The sequence below is a fragment of the Myotis yumanensis genome, unplaced genomic scaffold (assembly GCF_028538775.1).
Source record: "Myotis yumanensis isolate MYYU_CA2020_CCGP unplaced genomic scaffold, mMyoYum1.0.hap1 SCAF_4, whole genome shotgun sequence".
Taxonomy (NCBI): Eukaryota; Metazoa; Chordata; class Mammalia; order Chiroptera; family Vespertilionidae; genus Myotis; species Myotis yumanensis.
In genome coordinates, this window is record NW_027223755.1 from 104,012,047 (window position 1) to 104,030,619 (window position 18,573).

Here is an 18,573-nt window from a genome sequence, read left to right on the forward strand (position 1 = left end):
GGGGGAGGGGAAGCAGACAGAGGCAACACCAGGCACTGAGACAGGTGGAGTTTAATAGGGCTATTCAGGGCACAGCGCCAGGCCCGGGAGGGGGTGTCCCGAGACGGGGCAGAGGGCATGAGGGGTCTGGTCACTGACTGAGGGGGCTGGAGAATGCGTGAGGGTCCCTGTGCAGTGACTGACAGAGGCAGAGGGAACAAGGACCCCGAGTGGGGAGACAGGTCCTGGGGCAGGGCAGGGGGGTGGGCGCTCAGCTCTTCCAGTCTTGGCAGATGTGGAGGCCCCACTCCCAGGAAAGGTGGTCTGCCCTGTCGTCATCAGTGAAGAAGGATGTGACCACGTAGGCGCCCCTCACCAGGGCGCCTCTCGGCGCCTCCTCCACCGGAGTTACAAACTCATACTCCTGGGCTCTTGGGCCATAACTGCCCACCATGTACACAGCCTTGTCCACTGGGGGAGGAGGAGGACATCAGGGCCTGCCCTCTGCCCCATTGCCCCCCCCCCCCACCCCCTGCCTCCAGGCCCTTCACACAGCCCTCACCTCGCAGGCCCCTGCGGTAGGTGTGATGCAGACACTTGAGGCCACTGACAATTTCCTTATTGACCTGAGGGACAAAGAGTGTTAAGGGGTCCCTCTGGGAAGCCGATCCTGTGGGTGGCTGGCATCGCCCATGACAGCTGCCTCACCTTAAAGGTGATCTTCACTTTGTAATCAACACCCTCCTTCAGGACGAACACCTGATTTTTCAGTGCAGCCAGCTCCCCTGTCAGGGAAAGTGCAGCTAAGGCACAACCTCTTTCGATGGCAGAGACCCTGCCCCAGGAGCCCCCTAGGGGGCAGTATCTGTAAAGTCTATGTCAGCGGTTCTCAACCTGTGGGTCGCGACCCCTTTGGGGGTCAAAGGACCCTTTCACAGGGATTCGCCTAAATACATCCTGCATATCAGATATTTACTTTACGATTCATAACAGTAGCAAAATTACAGTTATGAAGTAGCAACGAAAATAATTTTATGGTTGAGGGTCACGCAACATGAGGAACTGTATTAAAGGGTCGCGGCATTAGGAAGGTTGAGAACCACTGGTCTACGGGATGGGTCTGAGGACTAGGATTTGGGCACAGGGTTCTAAGCAGTCTCCACCCCAAAGATCAGTCCGTGGTTTGCAGCAGGCGCTTACCTGTGAGGTCCATGGTCATGGGCCCGGGAGCCTGCTCAGACATCAGAGTCAGCCTGGTCACCTGCACGTTGGGCAGGCTTGGGTCTGAGGAGAAATTGGAAGTCTGCTGGATGCACCCCCCAATCCCCACCCCGCCCCTCTCACACCCATGGCCCGAGCATACCCACGGCCGGCAGCAGGGGACCCAGAAGCACCCGCTTGTACTTGGCCAGGCTCTCATCGTCTGGGTCCAGCTGCTGGATCTCTAGGAGGCTCTTCCTCCCCGGGGCCCGGTACCCTGGCACAGCCTCGTCCAGCACCTCATCTGGCAGCAGCTGCCCCCCTTCCTTTTCTGTCAGAAGGACTGGGGTCAGGGAGGTGAGTGAGCAACTGCTGCCAGCTACCCTGGCATTCTCTTGTCAAACGGGAGTCTCCATCCGATCAGGTGGACCTCCCCCTGCCCGAAGAAACTTCAGAGGAAGCCAGTAGGGGCTCAGGGAGGGAGTGAGTGTGGGATTAGGGAAGAAGGTGTGAGCTCGGAGAGGGAGGTGCATGGGGGCTCAGGGACAGGGGTGGGCTCTGGGGGTTGACAAAGGCTCACAAGAGCCAAGTGACATTCCTGGAGGCATCAGCTGCCTTCTCCTGGCCCAGCCCTTCATCTAGGGACTCTGAGGCCAAAGGTGGGGGCAGTGAAGACCCCAAATGGGGGACAGCTCCAAGGACTAGAGGCCCCACCATTGAGTGGTGACCTCCAAGGTCTTTCCTGGAGCAGAGGCTCTGCCCTCACAGTCCTCTGAGTCCCCCAGTGCTCTGGGGCCTCCTCCCGTATTCCCACCATGCTCCCAGGAGCCTCTGGCCCGCCCCTGTCAGCCTGCTCAGCCAGAGACTGGGGTCTCTGAGGGCCTTCCCCCAGTCCTAGGAGTTCCTTCCACCGTGTTTCTGTGGGGGGAGGGGGAGGGGGCTCTCTCTAAACCCTCGAGCTTATGCTGGGGCCACCTCCCAGCGTCTCCTAGAGCCCCTTCCTCAGCTGCGCTGGCGCGGGGGTCTCTCTAAGCCCTTCCCATAGTGTCTTGGGACAGGGTTTGTGTGAGTCCCTGCACACTGCGCTCCTGGCTTCTCAGGAACCGCTACACGCCCTGAAGGAGCCCAGCCCCACCCAAGGGAGTAGGCTCTGTGGGGCAGGTTCCCGGGGGACGGGGGGGGGGGTCCCCCATCACCCAGGCTTCACAAGCAGACCCGCCCACTCTTGGCTCCTTTACCCGAGTGTTTAGCCCGAAGGAAGCCCCCCACCCCCGCCAGCGCGCTGCCAGGAGGACCGCATCACAAGGTCCCCACGCGAGGCCCCAAAGTTTCCACGAGGGAGGGGCCGGTCCCCACCCCAGACTCAAACCGCCCCGCCAGGGCCCCCCCGCCCACGTGGCCGCCCTGGCCCCAACCCGGCCGGCTCACCTCGAGCGCACAGCGCCAGCCGGAGCAGTTCCAACAGCTGCGCCCCCAGCTCGCACGCGTCCAGGCCCAGCATGGTGGCCCGCGGCCCGGCCCCGCCGAGGAGCCGCCGAGGAGCCGCCGCCCGGCTTGGCGCTCAGCCCCGGCGCGACTGCGGTGAGCTCATCCCGGCCGGGAGCGCCCCCCGCGCCCAGCGCCGCGCCCGCGCCGCGCGCCCCCAGCCGCTCCGCGGACCCCGCGCAGCCCCGCAGAGACGCGCGTGTCGCCCGCACCGCGCAGGCACCCGGCCTCCGGGTCTCCGACCCACCGGAACCCCGCACAGCTGCCGCGCACACTGCCGCGGTCACGGTCCCAGCGGCCCACCCGACTGCACCCTGCTCTGGCCACCGGGGCTGGGCTGCCGTACCCCCTCGGCGCCGGCAGGAGTCAGGGGCTCTCGGGGAAGCCCTCAGGGCGGGGCCGGTGGGGGGCTGGGGCGCCCAGTGGAGCAGGTGCGCCCCCCTCCCCATGTCCCCGGGCTCTCATTAGCAGTAAGCAGTGCAGGCGGCACCTGGGGCCCAACAGTCCCCCCCTCCCCCCCCCACTCCCCATCCTCGGAGCGGAGCTTCCGTCTGGGCAGAGAGGACTCCCAGAACCGCCTGGCCTTGGGGGCTGGGGGACGCTATGTGTGTCTGCACAGCCTCCTGGCCCTGCACCCCAGCGGTTACCGTCATCAGCCACCGAGCAACCCGAGTACACATGCACAGGGCCGGTCCCCACCCACACAGCCATTTCTCGCGTCTATTGACCGGCCTGTGTGGGGTGGTGGGGTGGGTTGGGGGTCTCTATGCTTTGGGGACCCGAAGATTCGGGAGACCCTCCTTGTCCTTGGGGAGAAGAGGACACTGATCCGAAACAGAACCGGGTGGTGGAGTGTTGAGAGTCGGGGGGCAGAGAAGGGGCTTCTGGTCTGACACCTAAAGAAACCCTGGGGTGAGTAATGGGAGCCCCGCGGGGACAGGGCTAAGCTGGACTTCAGGCCGGGACAGCTGGACAAAGGCCTAGGTCTGAGTGGAGGAGGAGGTGGAACAGCCTGCGTCCCCGTCTTTCTAGGCCCCCTCTGCTCCCCTCTGCCCCCTCCTATTTCTGAAGACACCCAGGGGTTGGACCCAGTCTTGCCCAAAGGGAGCCCCTATGTGAGCAGGAGGCCAACAGGCCCTGGGGACTAGGGGGCACTTGGGCTTGGGAGGGACTGTGCTCTCCAAGCCCCACCTGCCCCCCGTCTTCCTAAGGCAGGATTACACCCTTCCCCTGCCCCCGCTGGGGCCCAGGTCTTTCTGAGCCCCATCCTGCTGCCTTTCCTCTGGGGTAGGCAGGTCAGTCAGGGAAGATACTTGTCCCCAGGTGGGGGACAGCCCTGGCCTCCAGTGACCTTCAGCCTCGGCAGATGCCCACTCATCCAGAGGACAGCCAGGTCTGGGTCCGGCCTGACCTCACCTGTGTGGGTGGGGCTGGGTGGGAGGCGTTCACTGGCCTCTCAGGCAGGGTGGTAACCTGGCTGGGCTAGGAGCTCCCTCCAGTGCCCCCACCCCAGCTCATGCTGGGCCTGTCCTCACCAGCAGTGGGAATGGATTCAGATCACAGGTGGAAGGCTGCTGGCCAAAGGCTGACCCCATCCTGCCCTGCCCCCAAGCCCCTGAGGGGAGAGGGAAGGAGGGGTGTGCCACGCCAGCACGACCAAGGGTGATCCTGAGTGTGGGGGTGAAAGGATTAAGGAAAGACAGACAAGAGAATAATAGCTGGGTCTCGGTGGGACGCTGCCTCCCTGATGAGGAGACGACAGTGCCCACAAGCCGTGTCTTTATTTTAGAGCAGATGCCACGAGGCAAAGCAGGGGCGTGATCACATGGTTTACAGCATTCTCGTGAGTTCTAACCTCACTCAACTACATGCACCTGAACTCTAGCACAAGGCACGTGGGGCCACGTGTTCGGACCATAGGTTCAAGCTTACAACCACAGCCGTTGGCTATAATTGTGCTGGGAGGGCCTTGCCCTCCAGCTGGGACTTGCACGTGCCAATGAGAGGACCCTGTCCTTTCATTAGTCCGAGGCTTGAACTTGGCCAAAACGCCGTAACCGCGCCCCACATCTCCCCCTTTACTTTTGTTTTTAAACACGCCTATCTATATTATCCAAAAAACTCTAAATTATTCAACATAATCAAAACAAACCCCTGGTTATTAACAAAACCATAAACAGCAATGTTACAAAACTCTGGCTAATAACAAAGCAATACCAACGCAAAACCAAGTTACAAACATGTCAACATTTTCAGGATATCTTACTCAAAGTCCTTAGATTTAGCTCCGCAAGATTTTACAGAAAACTGACAGTTCACCAACGCTAGTATAGCCTCCACTTGCTTTTTTAACATTTGCTTGGCCTTTAGTCGCCATCTTCTTCAGCTGACTCCATGCTGATATCTCGGTCACTAGCGTAGTAAGACGTCTCCAATGCAAAGATGTTGTTGATGCAAAACCAGTCGCCTGGATCAGGCTGTTTGGGCAGTTGACCTCAGCACCGAGTCCGCACCGTCCCAGTCAAATCAGCCTCGTCCACGCCGGTGAAAGTCTGGTCCCTTTACAGCTTCTTTCTTTATCCGCTGCTGCATGGAAACAGCAACCCTCGGTCCTGCAGAGCCGGAGACTCCCCACTCTGAGTCTGGCGTCTCACATGGACCCAAAGTCCCAGGGAGCTATCTGGTCACACAAGCAAAGATAACCAAAGCCCAGAAACAATGCCACTGCTGCAAGAGCTTACAATCTAGGTCTAAAATAAAAATTACTTCCTTAAACAACATCGACCACAGCCATTTTTTACTTTACAGTGGCTTAAACAAAACCGAGGAGATTTCCACCTTATTTTATATTTCCTAATTACTTCTTATTTTCTACCGCTTATTTTCTACTTATTTCTCTATTTCTACCGCTCATTTTCTAACGTCTACCGCTTATTTCTTACCACTTATTTTTTACAGCTTATTCCCTGAATTTCCCAAGTTTTACACCGAGCTAATATCACCACACTTCAGCTCCCTACGTTTTTGCTTTTTGGCCTTATCTCACGTTTGCTCTTTAACACATTGCGTACCGCATAGAAATCTCTAAGACATACGCCAGGGACCGCACGTTTTTGGGCAAACTGCACGTTATTTAAATCATCATAACTACAGATCATAATGCACTTTAGGTGTTGTTTTTCAATAATTATAACATTTTTATTTACAAAAACAATTAAACAATTAAAGTTCCTAGTACTTTTTTAACGTATGGTACTGCGTAAAACATTTTCCTGGCCGTAACTGGTTTGGCTCAGTGGATAGAGCATCGGCCTGTGGACTGAAAGGTCCCAGGTTCGATTTCGGTCAAGGGCATATACTTTGGTTGTGGGCACATCCCCAGTAGGGGTGTGCAGGAGGCAGCTGATCGATGTTTCTAACTCTCTATCTCTAACCCTTCTTCTCTGTAAAAAATCAATAAAATATATTTTTAAAAAAACACCATTTTCCTCTATGAAGAGGGACCAAACAAAATTTACATAAGTATCTAGATTCGCTCCTTTTTCCATGGGCGGCACAAACTCTGCAGGCTCTCGTAGGAAATTTTTTCTTTGCACTCCCTGGAATACACGTAGGTTCATGCTGCTTCATATCACCTGACAACCTTTTGGGTGGATCTTTACGAGGTGCTCTCCTTGCACCCCCAGGGGAAGGGCTGGACAGATTTGTCTCTGGTTCCGGAGAGCCTTCATTATTGTCATCCGTTATCCAGTCTCTCGCCACTGATAGCAGAAACTGTTTATACTTCATTTTTGCTTGTGGATTGAGGACATTGTACACTCTAAATGAATTGAAAAGTCCACAGTTTATAAGGTACAGCACTACTTTTTTTGTCCATTTCATCGTTTTCCTTAGAATGGAACAACACGAAAGGAATTGATCCGCATGGTCAACGCCTTTCATGTGGGCACTGTATTCCTTGATGCAGGTAGGTTTTACAATATTCTCTCCCGTTTTTCTATTTTTTTTCCCTGTTGTCGAGACAGAAGTGTCATGGATCCTTGATATCATTCGGACAACCCGCTTGTCTTTCCATGCTAAGAGAAGAATATCGCCTTTTCTGGAAAATATTATGTCACCTTTCTTCATTCTTGATGCTTTCATTTCCAAATTTGGCGGTAAACCTCTACTCTCCCTAATAGTCCCACAGACTCTAGTTTTGTTCTGTAGCAGCAATTCAGCAGTAGATGTAGCATTGTAATAATTACCCTGGTAAATATGGTGCCAGATGCCAAGATAGGGTCCAAGGACTGAAAGAACAGTTTCTTGCAATTTCCTTCCTTCAGCAGTGTATATCTCCATATTGCAGATATAGCCGGTGTCACTCTCACACACCATCCGAACAAGTAAACCGTATTTTGTTATTTCCGCTGGGTTGTACGTGCGAAATTTGAAACATCCTCTCCATGGAATCATTCCCTCGTCCAAAGACAACTGTTGCTTTGGTTTGTATATTGTTCGAAATTTATGCAGGAAATAATCCAGCACAGGTTGGATCTTGAAAAGTCTCCCCGAGCGACTGTCCATTTTGGCGTTATCATTGAAATGCCAGAATGTCCATGTTTGCTCAAATCTATGGTGACTCACTGTCTGTGGAAATATAGGGGTACCTATCAAAGGATCTATTGACCAATAGTCTTTCAAGCTATCTTTTCTTGTTTGACCCATCAGAATAATTAGGCCAAGGAATTTCTTGATGTCCTTCTGTGTAACCGGAGACCACTTTAGTGTTCTAGATGGTGTTTTGCGTTTCATTGCGGTTTGATCGTGATAGTTGGACAGCTCTTTGCACAACATCTCAAACAATTCATCACCAAAAAAGAGATTGGTCACAGAGGGTACAGTCACACTGAGACGGAAATGTAGTGACCCCAGCATGACCTTCAAACATTTGTAAGCGTGGCGGTGTGTCAATTTCAGACCAACAATTATCAGTAGCTTCGTCAGTGTCGGAATCACTTGAAAGCACCGCCACCTTGCGCTTCCTTACAGGTCTAATAATTTCACTGTCAGTAGAATCAGTAGAATCGTCTCCGGAATCATCAAAACAGTCATCCGCATCTTCGATCTCACTAGGAATATCTGATAAATTATCGTTAAATACTTCTGGGAGTGTATCAGTTTCGTTGGTTTCCTTCCTTTTTCTGAGTGAGGGCATTTCTAAAAGCGCCAGGAACTTGAAGACGAAGACTATTCGAATGACCAAAATACAATGTAACTGCAATGCTTTATGGGTTCGTGCAATTATATAGTTTTTCGTAGATTGACCTGCACGGTTTCCACCAATGAGATCGCTTCATTCGATGTGGACTGTGCCGTGCCAGCACGGCCAAGGGTGTCTCTGAGTGGGGTGGGTGAAAGGATTAAGGAAAGACAGACAAGAGAATGAAAGCTGGGTCTCGGTGGGACGCTGCTCCCTGAAGAGGAGACAACGCCGGCGCCCACAAGCCCGTGTCTTCATTTTATAGCAGATGCCACGAGGCAAAGTAGGGGCGTGATCACGTTGTTTACAGCATTCTCGTGAGTTCCAACCCTACTCAACTACATGCACCTGAACTCTAGCACAAGGCACGTGGGGCCACGTGTTTGGACCATAGGTTCAAGCTTACAACCACAGCCGTTGGCTATACTTGTGCTGGGAGGGCCCTGCCCTCCAGCTGGGACTTGCACGTGGCAATGAGAGGACCCTGTCCTTTCATTAGTCCGAGGCTTGAACCTGGCCAAACCACTGTAGCCGCGCCCCACAGAGGGAGCCTCTTGTTTCCAAAAAGCAGAAAGGCACCTGTTTGTAGCCCTTAAAATGGCCCCAGCAAAGGAGGTCTGGGGCGGGGATGGCCAAGGAGTTGGAGGAGGCAAAGGGCTGGAACTGGCGTGTGTGTGTGTGTGTGTGTGTGTGTGTGTGTGTGATCCTTCCTTCCCAATAGAGGGGTCTCTGCCAGTTCCCTAACTGGCCCCACCCAGGTCCTGTGCAGCGGATGGGAAGTGAGCTACCTTCCACCTCCCCCCAAGTCTCAAAGGACCCCTACCCAGCACCCTGTGCAGCCACAAAATGTCATAGGTGCTGATGGCATCCCCACGATGACACCCAGGACATCACACAATTGCAAGCACACATCCTAGGGCAAGTCAGACCCCTTGTCTGACCCCACAGCCCCCTCCACTGCTGGTCCCTGCAGGGGTTACAGTAGACCCATTGTCCCCCACCCCAGCTCACCTTCGCCAAAAGTTCCCTCTCCTGGAGACCCTCCCCCACAGAGCCCCCTCCCCTTCCCTGACCTCTCATCCTCTCCCCGAGTCCTCACCCCATCTCTGAGCTCCCTTCCTCTTCCTGAGCCTCTACCTTCTCACAAGACCCTCCTCTAAGCCCACATCTTCGGGTCCCACCTCAGCACCTTCCCCAGTCACGCAGCTCCTAGCAAGTCCTCCCCGCAGGGGCCTCAGTTTCTCCCTACGGTAGGGAGAGGCTCCTTGGGGTGGCTGGCCCCTTCCCAGACCCCAATGGGACCAGGGACCAACTCCAGACCAGGGAGGGTTAACTCGGATGTGGGGCGGGGCAGGGCGGGGCGGGGCAGGGCATCTGGGATGCCAATACCCCCCAGGGCTTCACCCCCCGACATGGCTGCCGGCCCCGCGTCCCATGGTGGGTGCCCCCGTGCGCAGATGCCTCACCTAAGCAAGGTGGGTGCTGGGTGGGGGTCCTGCCGTCCCCAGGATTTCTGGCATCAAGGCCGGGAGGGGCAGGAGAGGAGTGGGTGCAGGTGGGTGAGCGCGAGTGTAGACTTGGACCTGGGGACGTTGGCCTTTTGTGGGGCGGGGTGAGGCAGCAGAGACCCCAAGCGCTGGGGGGTTAGGGGAGTGGCCCCCGCCTTCGCCCCGCCCCCATCCAGCGCCAGCAAGGCCTGAGATCCCACCATCTGTGTGTGCTAATCTCTGCGCACACTGATCCAGGCAACCAGGTCGGTGGAGTCAGGATGTGGGATGGGGGAGGCTGGCTGGGGCGACCCCGCACGTGTCCCCTTTGCCCAGATGGAGCGGGTGGTCGTGAGTATGCAGGACCCCGACCAGGGCGTGAAGATGCGGAGCCAGCGGCTGCTCATCACAGTCATTCCACACGCTGTGACCGGTGAGGCTGGGGTGTGGGGGTTGGGGGTTGACGGCCCTGCCTTGGCCTCCGCCACACAATCTCTGCTACACAGGCAGCGACGTCGTGGAGTGGCTGATCCAAAAGTACTGCATCTCAGAGGAGGGTAAGGGGGTCGGCTCACTGCCCATCCTGGCCCCTCGCCCACCCTGGGGTCCCAGGGCTCATAGGGCGGGGCCTTCTGGGGCTCGGCAGTCTTAGGGCCAAGCCAAGTGTGTTGGGGAAGGGGAACTCATCCCCAGAGACCCTGCTCAATTCTCCCCGATGAGGATTTGCCACCTGCCTTAACCTCCCAACCCCACCCAGAGGCCCTGCACCTGGGCGTCCTCCTGGTTCGGCACGGCTACCTGTACGCACTGCGCGAGCCCCGCAGCCCTGGGCTGCAGCTTGACGAAACGCTCTACAGGTTCCAGGTCAGGCTCAACTGGGAGCAGGTGGGAATCCAGCAGCCCAACTAGTGGGAACTTCTGGAAGGGGCGGGGCTGGGTGGAAGCAAAAGCCGTGATGTCACAGCAGGCCGGGGGTCTACTGTCCCCTCCCCAAAAGGCCTGCACTGGAAGCTTCCTTGTGGTGGAAGGATCCAGTTCAGGGGAGGGGCCACAGCAGGGCCTCCATCAGGGTAGCACCTATGGGGGATTTTGCCAGCTTCCCCTGGTCCTGAGGCCCCCACTCCAAGAAGGAGGCTTGTGGGGCCTGAGGACAGGATCCCTGCACCTCAGTGTGTCTGTGCCTCAGTCATGATGGAACTCCCTGCCTGCCCTTCGTCCCAGCATAGACCCCGACTAAATCTGGGGCTTGGGAAGGCCCACCCACCCCTCCCTGGAGTGAAGGCCCCTGGAGCTCAGGGTCAGGGCCCCAAGGGGTGAATGGAGCTCAGTTCCATGTGGGAGAACGGCCGGTGGTCAGCCGAGCCTCCGGGCCATGGGCAGGCAGGCAGATTCTCAGGCTCCCATTCCCAGCCAGCCCAGTCTCTTCCCAAGGGAGCTGAGAGGGTGGGGACAACTCCTGGGGCAGGGAAGGCCCAGGAGGTCCCAGATACCCCTTGTTCCCGCATGGCACCAGACACCCTATTTCTGGACGAGCACTCTGTGGCCAGCTGCTGAGCTTGACTATGGTGAGTGAGGAAGGGCAGCTAGCCTGGGACGGCTCCCGGGACTGTGGCTCTGGGTGATGCACAGGGAAGGAGGGGCACGGTGCTCCTCTGCAGCCGGCTCCCTGTCCTTCCAGCCATCTACCTGGCCAAGAAGAACATCCGAAAGCAGGGGGCCCTGGTCGACCATGAGAAGGTGGGACCCCCACCCCAGGCTGAGTCCAGCCAGAGGAGCCCAAGCCCCACTCATGTCCCCAGGGCCTCACAGTTTGACTCAGAGCACCCAGCCCAGGCCCCAGGATAATGCAGGCGCACAAACACGCCATCCCCTGTAGTGGCTCAGTGGGGAGGTGGGAGGGCCCATGCCCCGCCCCTGAGCTTGGCATAGAAGGGGCTTAGCCACTGGAGACCTGAACACCACCCCCAGGAGCACTATGACCAGCTGCACAGGAAGATCAACCACACGTGGGACCTGGTAGTGATGCAGGCGAGAGAACAGCTGCGGTGAGAGCCCCCCCCACCCCCCCGCCCAGCGGGCACAGAGCCCAGATTGCCCAGGAGGCTCAGAGGCACTTAGCCGGGCACTGGCAGCCATGGGTCCAGAGACAGTGCCAGGCAGGCTTGGCTGCCTGCCCAGGCCCCGGTCGGAGGGTGGGTGTGGGAGGTGCTATGGCAGGTGCCTGTTCCCCCAACTCTGCCTTTCCCTCCCCAGGGCTTCTAAGCAGCGCAGGAAGGGGGACAGGCTGGTCATTGCGTGCCAGGAGCAGACGTACTGGCTGGTGAACAGGCCCCCGGTGAGTCCTGGTGTGGGGAGGTCCTGCCAGAGCCAGTGTGTGCGCCTCAAATGGTGCCCTGGGTGACAGGAGGGTCTAGTTCTGTGGCTCATCAGAACCTGGAGAGCACGAGGCCAGGACTAAGGCTGCCCCCACTCACAGACCACGGGGCAAAACGCTTCTCTCTAGGTCTAAGGGAGAGGCCTGCGGAAGCTGTGGGGGGACCTCAAGACCCTAAGCTATGAGGCAAGTGGGGGCAAGGCTTAGCTGCAGCTTCTGGGGGTGCTGGTCAGGAGTCAGGCCTTGCCCAGAACCGCAGTCCTGGCAGGTGGTTTGAGGTCCCCTGACTGTGTGGGGCCGTGGAGAGATGTCTGGGTCCATGTGGCAGACCCCCACAGCAAACCATGAACGGAAGCTACTCCTGTGGGAAAAACCCAAGGAAATAGATTCTGGGAGGCACCCACAGGCCTGATGACCTCATCAGGTGTGTTTGGGGGTATATTCGGGAAAATGACTCAATCTTCCATCTGGGGGCCAGGCAGCGGGCCGTGGGAGGAAGGTGGAGTGGGCATGGCCCCAAGACTATGTGCATGAGCTGAGGCCGAGGCCCAGGAGTGGCCAGGCCAGCAATATGGGTGAGGTGCGTGTGGAGGGGCCAGCGATAGGGGTGAGGTGCGTGTGGAGGGGCCAGCGATAGGGGTGAGTGGTGGTTGTGGAGGGACCAGCGATAGGGGTGAGGTGCGTGTGGAGGGACCAGGAGTGGCAGCTGGAGCCTCTGGGCAAGTGGACAGGAGGCTTCTGACTTGGGCGGAGGGAGGGAGAGCCCAGACCCGCATGTGTGTGTGTGACAGGTGGCAGGACGAGTGGGTTTGGGCGAGTGGAACTGTCTTAGGTGCTTAGGTCTCTGGCTTGAGCAGTCAGGTCTGTGAAGGTGAGCTTGGCCTGGAGAGGAAGAGAGGGGAGGTTTGGGGAGAAAAGTCAAGGCTTTTGCTCTAGTGGCAAAGCCAGGCTGGGACGACGCATGGATGTGGAACTCAGGGGCTGTGAGCTGGGTGAGGGCTGGAGAGAAAACCCAGAGTGGCTCTGAGAGGGTGGTCACCTGGGGTGGGAATGGGCAGAGAGGAGACTCAGGTTTCTGGGTTCCTCTGAGTGTCAGTGTCCAGGTCAAAGGGTGACATGTGGGCTCAGAGCTTCAATATATGGGAGTGAGTGGGGGGCAGGAACGTAGCTCTAGGGTGGGGTCTCAGCAGCCCATCTGAACTCCCTGCCTCGTCTGCTCTCCCCTCTGCAGCCTGGGGTGCTGAGTGTGCTGGAGCAGGGTCCAGAGCGGGGCTCCTGCATGGCCAGGCGAGTGCAGGTGGTAAGACCCTGCAGGCAGGCACGCCCCACCCCCACCCATTCCCCACGCCCACACATGCCCCACCCCTCAGCCCTGCACCCAGGCCTCCTGCCATCCCCATCCCCAACACCCCGAGCACACACCCCTCCCCGCCCCCACTCCACCACTCTGGGACTACTCGGGGGCTCCCCCCATCTGTGCATTCATCTGTCCATCCAGATGGCACTTGACGCAGCCACTCCATGTGCCCTGTCCCACTCCTGGCCTCATTCTCCCCTCACCCTACCCCCCATGCCCAGCCCCCTGCTAACTCTTGTCTTCTCTCACTTCCCACCTGCTGCTCTGGGTGAAAGTAAGTGCGGTGGGCCCTGGGGAGGGCGGGGGACCCTCTCTCCCAGGCCAGGCCAGCCACCTCTCCAAGGCCTCTGCTGGCCTCGGGAACCCACTGCACCAGGACAGACATGGCCACACTGTAGCAGCAGAGCCCCCTGTTCAAATCCTATGATGCCCCAAACAGAACAGATACATTGAGTACCTTCCTGATAGAGCTTCTTCCTGAGTTCAGAACCGTAAGCTCAGGATCACAGGTTTACATTTCCCACTTTCAGGTCAGCCCAGGAGGCTGACACAGAACTTGGGAATCACAGGCGCTGAGGGTACCTCGCGCCTCTGCTCGCTGACCAGTGAGGGGTGTGCAGCGTTCGGAAGGGCCAGCCGGTCCCATGGCCACGCTCCTCCACCTGGCCCACGAGGTGGGGAGGTGGCAGGCGGGTTCCAAATTCTGAACACGATGAGTCTGGAGCACAGTCAACAGCCTGGGTTCCTAGCGTGACTCGTCGTAGTATTTCTCACCTGTGTGTTGTTTTTAAAAAGTAATGTAAGCACATTTGAAAGTATGGGGTAGTGATCATTGGGGCACCGCAAGGCAACTTTGAGAACATTCTGGAAACCTCCAACCTAGCGCTCCCTGAAAGCTTCCTGGGTAGTCAGACCCTGCCATCAGAGGAGGGCGAGACAGGGGCCTGGGCCGTGGTGGGATGTCGGTCCCCAGGGGCCTGCCTTCTAACTGTAGCTTCTCCTGGCCCTTCCAGACCAAGAACACGGATTTCTACAAGCAGGAGGTAGGTCCTGGGGCCGGAACAGGGGAGCGGGCTGGCCGACGCCCCGCCCCGGCCCTGCTCACAGGTTCCATGTCGTAGATCGAGTGCTGCACCAAGGCCCTGGGCAGGATCCGGGTGAAGTCCTCTGTCTGCCTGGAGGCGTGAGTGGGATGGGGGTGGCAGCTGGAGACCCCAAGCCCAGAGCCCAAACCCTTCCTCTAGTGCCCTTGACCCATAACCCCTCCCTGCACTGGCCCCTGGCACCATCCCCACCCCAGGTACCTGAAGTTCAGCAGTCAGCACGGCCCGCATGACCCCATCATGTCGGGGTGCCTGCCCAGCAACCCCTGGATCACAGATGACGACACCTACTGGGCCATGAACGCACCCAAGTGAGCTCAGGGTGGGAGAGGGGGTCTGCAGCTGTTCTTCCCAACTGTGCCACCCACCCCACAGGCCTTGTGCTCCTGACACCCACCCCTCCCCTAGTGTGGCTGTACCCACGAAGCTCCGCGTGGAGCGATGGGGCTTCAGCTTCCGGGAACTCCTGGAAGACCCTGTGGGCCGGGCCCATTTCATGGACTTTCTCAGGAAAGAGTTCAGCGGTGAGATGCCCCCACCTCCTGTTTGAGGCCCCAGTGAGGGAGGTTTTTGCCTGGGACTCGCGCGCCCCCCCTCTCCCCCCCCCCCCCAGCCCGCCCCATCCAGGTTTCAGTCAGTCCTGGCTGCAGCTCAGGGTGGGCCTGACCTGGTGCTTGGACCCCCAGCCGAGAACCTCAGCTTCTGGGAGGCGTGTGAGGAGCTGCGCCATGGAGGGCAGGCCCAGATCCCCGCCCTGGTGGACTCCGTGTACCAGTGAGTGCGAGAGGTGGGCCTGGCAGGCCAAAGGGCAGGCCTGTGGAGCCTGGACCCACCGGGGCTGTCCCCCGTCCCCACGCACAGGCAGTTCTTGGCCCCTGGCGCTGCCCGCTGGGTCAACATCGATAGCCAGACGATGGAGCGGACCCTGGAGGGCCTGCGCCAGCCCCACCGCTACGTGCTGGATGATGCCCAGCTGCACATCTACATGCTGATGAAGAAGGTGAGCACTTCCTCCCGTGACTGTAAAGCCATTTCCACACTTCCTGTGTGTAGATATTCCAGGAAGTTCCTCTACAGGACATGTTTTTATTGATGAGAGAGAGAGAGAGAGAGGAGAGGAGAGGAGAGGAGAGGAGAGGAGAGGAGAGATAGAGATAGAGATAGAGATAGAGATAGATAGATCAATGATGAGAAAGAATCATTGACTGGCTGCCTCCTATAAGCCCCCAACTGGGGATCGAGCCTGCAACCTGGGCATATGCCCCTGACCCGAACTGAACCTGGGACCCTTCAGTCCGCAGTCCGACGCTCTATCCACTGAGCCAAACCAGCTGGGGCCCATGTCAGTTCTTACTCTTACGTGATATTCAGAGGTCTCTGATGTGTCCCGCAGTCTATGGTGACTTCCTTGCTTCCTGATGTGATACTGGCAGGTTCATCATGCTCCAGACCTAGGCCATTTGTCAGCCCTGGCCCTTTTTCATGGGTGGTGTTCAGAAACCTTGACCTACACACCAGGTGTGTTCGTGCCCCTGGGGTGGCCATTATTTCCCGGCCTTTCAGTGGACAGAATTAGGAAATACATGTTTTTAAAAGCATGTATTTGAACTTCATACTGACACTTGTACTTCAGGTTCAGGATTAGACTTTCTCTACCTCCCTGATCTTATCTCTTTCTCTCTCCCACTGAAAATCTTTGCCAAGAAGGCTAACATAATTCCTCGTCTGCTTCTCATAATCCACTCAGTGGTCTGAACTGAACAACACAGCACCCTTTACCATACACCCGCTGGCAATGGCTTCCTTTTCTCCCCCTTGGTCCCTTGTATGTACCCTATTCGGGACGTCCTCTTGAACGGCTCTGTCATTACGTGCGGTTAGGATGGTGTCACCCCTGGATACCCAGCTCCAATTACGACCCTTTACTTTCAATGCTTGGGGATTGCTTACTTACTTTATAATTATGTGAAATATCTACAATTTCAAAACCCAATCTGTAAAGCAGGGTAAATTCAAATCTAGCTTTTATTGCTGCCCCCTACCTTCTTCCCTAAATTTTTATTTATCTTTTTAAAATATAACCAATTAGATTCATAGATTCTTCTCCCACTTAACTGTCTACTGTGCAGTTTCTCTTGCCCTAGTCGGCTCTGTGTTCTCGCTCTTGCTCTACGGGGCAGACAGCTGCTCTGCGTTCCCTCGCAGGGGCACCCTGGTTCTCTCCTCCCGTGTGGGTGCTGGCTCTTGCTCATCTTTGGCTGTTACATGGCCCACCTGGAAGGGAGCCCATGTCCCTCTGAGTCAGCTGACTTGGTCAGGGCAGGTCTTGGGTGGCCGCCTCCAGCACTGTCCACTGGGGGCTCCGAGGGTCAGAGCAGGAGCAGGCTGCAGTGGGGGAGCTGAGAGGGAGGAGGCGGAAGGCGTCACCATTTCTTACAGGACTCCTACCCGAGGTTCTTGAAGTCGGACATGTACAAAGGCTTGTTGGCAGAGGCCATGATACTCCCGGAGACAAAGCGACGGTGAGCCTCGGTGGTGCCGTGCCCAGGAGCTGGGAGGCAGGACTCTTGAGGCCGCCCTGCTCTGAGGCCCCTTCTCGCCTACAGAGTGTTCCCATTCATGTGGAAGCCACGGCATTCGAGCCTGAGCCCTGCTCTCCCTCCTGCTTCTGCTTCCGTGGAACCTGCAGCTGCTGCAGGTGGCCCTGGGGGTGGTGATGGGGAGGCCTAGGTAGGCCTGAGCCTGGAGGTTCCACCCCTCGCCTCTCACCATCCCCCTCACCCAGGTCCTGGCAGCCGCCGAGACCCCTAGCGTGGGCATCCCCTAGTGCACAAAGGGTGTGGCCTTGCTGTGGGGCACACCAATCAGACTTCCCAGAAGGGATTGGGCACGGTGCTGACTCCCAGGGAGGGGGTTCACTGGCCGAGCTTGGGTCACCTGGAGAAAGGTGGGACGAGATGGGCAAACCAGAGCAAGGCCACGCTCCTGGCATGCGGCAGTCTTCTGCTCCTGGTGCCACCCCCCGTCTCCGGACCACTACATTAGCAGGCAAGTACCTGGGAGCCAGAGGTAGACAGCAGGAGCACTTGTCACATGGTGAGGAAATGCAGGCTTCGAAGCTAACTTACCCACTCCACTTCCTCAGGGTGACCCCATGGGGACTCTGCAGAGCTCCCTGGATTTCACTGGGGCTGAGCTCAGCTTTCCAATGAGTACAGAGCTGTCTCCCAGGTACCGCCCCGTCACTGCCACTGTGCGTGTCCCAGGCCTGTCCGAAGGTGCACCTCCGTTGTGAAGGACACCGCTCCTTTGGGGGTACAGCTCTGACGGGCTCAGCTAAGGCAGTGCCCCACCCCACAGAGCTAGGGCTCCTGCCCATTCCTGGCACAGAAATAAAAGACCCTCGGCCTAGGTAGCTAGTTGGTTAGTGTCCTGATACACCAAGGTCACAGGTCAGGGCACATCTAAGAATGAACCAATGAATACATAAGTAAGTGGGACAACAAGCTGATGTTTTTAAAATCAATAAAGAAAAAAGAAAAGAAAGGCTGTCGGCCCTCACTCTGTGCTCACAGGCTGTGGTCCAAATCATGGTGTGTGCACCTATTGTGTCTGTGTGCGCACGAAGCACGCAGCGGCGAGGGCGGTGGTGAAAGACAAGGCGGGGAGCTCAGGTGTCATGGGAGGTCCCGTGTGTCCACAGAAGAGGAGACCAGCCCCAGGCTGAACTCGGGTTGCACACTGTGGGTGCTTGGTCTTTGGCCACAGCCAGGAACACTGTTTGCTCCGAGGGACGAGGATGCCCAGGCTCCTGGCCGGAGCCCGTCGCCTCCTGGGCAGGTCGTGTCCTAAGGCTGCAGAGTTCAGGTAGCGCCGCATGGAACCCATGGGCCAACTGCTTTACTTACAAGTCCAGGGTGCGGGAGGCCCACTGATGAGGGCACCCCCTGGGCGCAGCCCCCTAACTCCTGCTCACTGTCCCGGGACCCAAACTGGGTGGCCCCTCCCCACAGCCAGCTCCTCTGTCCGGGGCTGTGGACCCCAACCTGGACCCCGAGAGGCCCTGGGCTCCAGCCCCCAGCCCTATTGGCTCCAGGTGATTTTCACTTGCAGACCTGTCACAACAGGACCATTTTTTGGGGGGCGGGGACTTTGGGGCTACAGGGAATGTTTCATATTTAAATGTCCACAGGAAATGCCTACAGGATTCTCTAAAACATCTCCCTCATCACTTTGGTACCCAAAGCTGCATCTCACTGAAGCCTCCCACCTGGGCCCCTCCTGGGCAGCTGCCAGAACCCACCTCCAATCCCTCCCTGGCCAGCCCTTGGAAGGCACCGGGGTGC

General features: G+C 57.6%; 2 protein-coding genes across 3 annotated transcripts; one reads left to right on the forward strand and one right to left on the reverse strand.

Moving 5' to 3' along the window:
• Nucleotides 1–33: 33 nt before the first annotated feature.
• ARHGDIG (Rho GDP dissociation inhibitor gamma) lies at nucleotides 34–2,759 on the reverse strand. 2 transcript variants are annotated; one of them, XM_070411631.1, is made up of 6 exons: nucleotides 2,608–2,759; nucleotides 1,343–1,510; nucleotides 1,180–1,263; nucleotides 688–764; nucleotides 542–605; nucleotides 34–450 (listed from the first exon to the last, which is right to left on the reverse strand). In XM_070411631.1, exons 1-6 carry the CDS (start codon nucleotides 2,678–2,680, stop codon nucleotides 251–253), a joined length of 666 nt encoding a protein of 221 aa, XP_070267732.1. In that variant the 5' UTR covers nucleotides 2,681–2,759; the 3' UTR covers nucleotides 34–250. The 2 variants fall into 2 exon arrangements, with proteins under 2 accessions (XP_070267732.1, XP_070267731.1); XM_070411630.1 differs by having other exon boundaries at nucleotides 1,343–1,522.
• Nucleotides 2,760–9,729: 6,970 nt separating this feature from the next.
• On the forward strand, nucleotides 9,730–17,731 carry RGS11 (regulator of G protein signaling 11). The gene is made up of 16 exons (XM_070411632.1): nucleotides 9,730–9,826; nucleotides 9,900–9,950; nucleotides 10,151–10,257; nucleotides 10,907–10,958; nucleotides 11,072–11,130; nucleotides 11,362–11,438; nucleotides 11,647–11,728; nucleotides 12,999–13,067; nucleotides 14,144–14,167; nucleotides 14,246–14,307; nucleotides 14,425–14,538; nucleotides 14,636–14,751; nucleotides 14,914–15,001; nucleotides 15,089–15,227; nucleotides 16,667–16,749; nucleotides 16,834–17,731. Exons 1-16 carry the CDS (start codon nucleotides 9,730–9,732, stop codon nucleotides 16,955–16,957), a joined length of 1,344 nt encoding a protein of 447 aa, XP_070267733.1. The 3' UTR covers nucleotides 16,958–17,731.
• The last annotated feature ends 842 nt before the right edge of the window (nucleotides 17,732–18,573 follow it).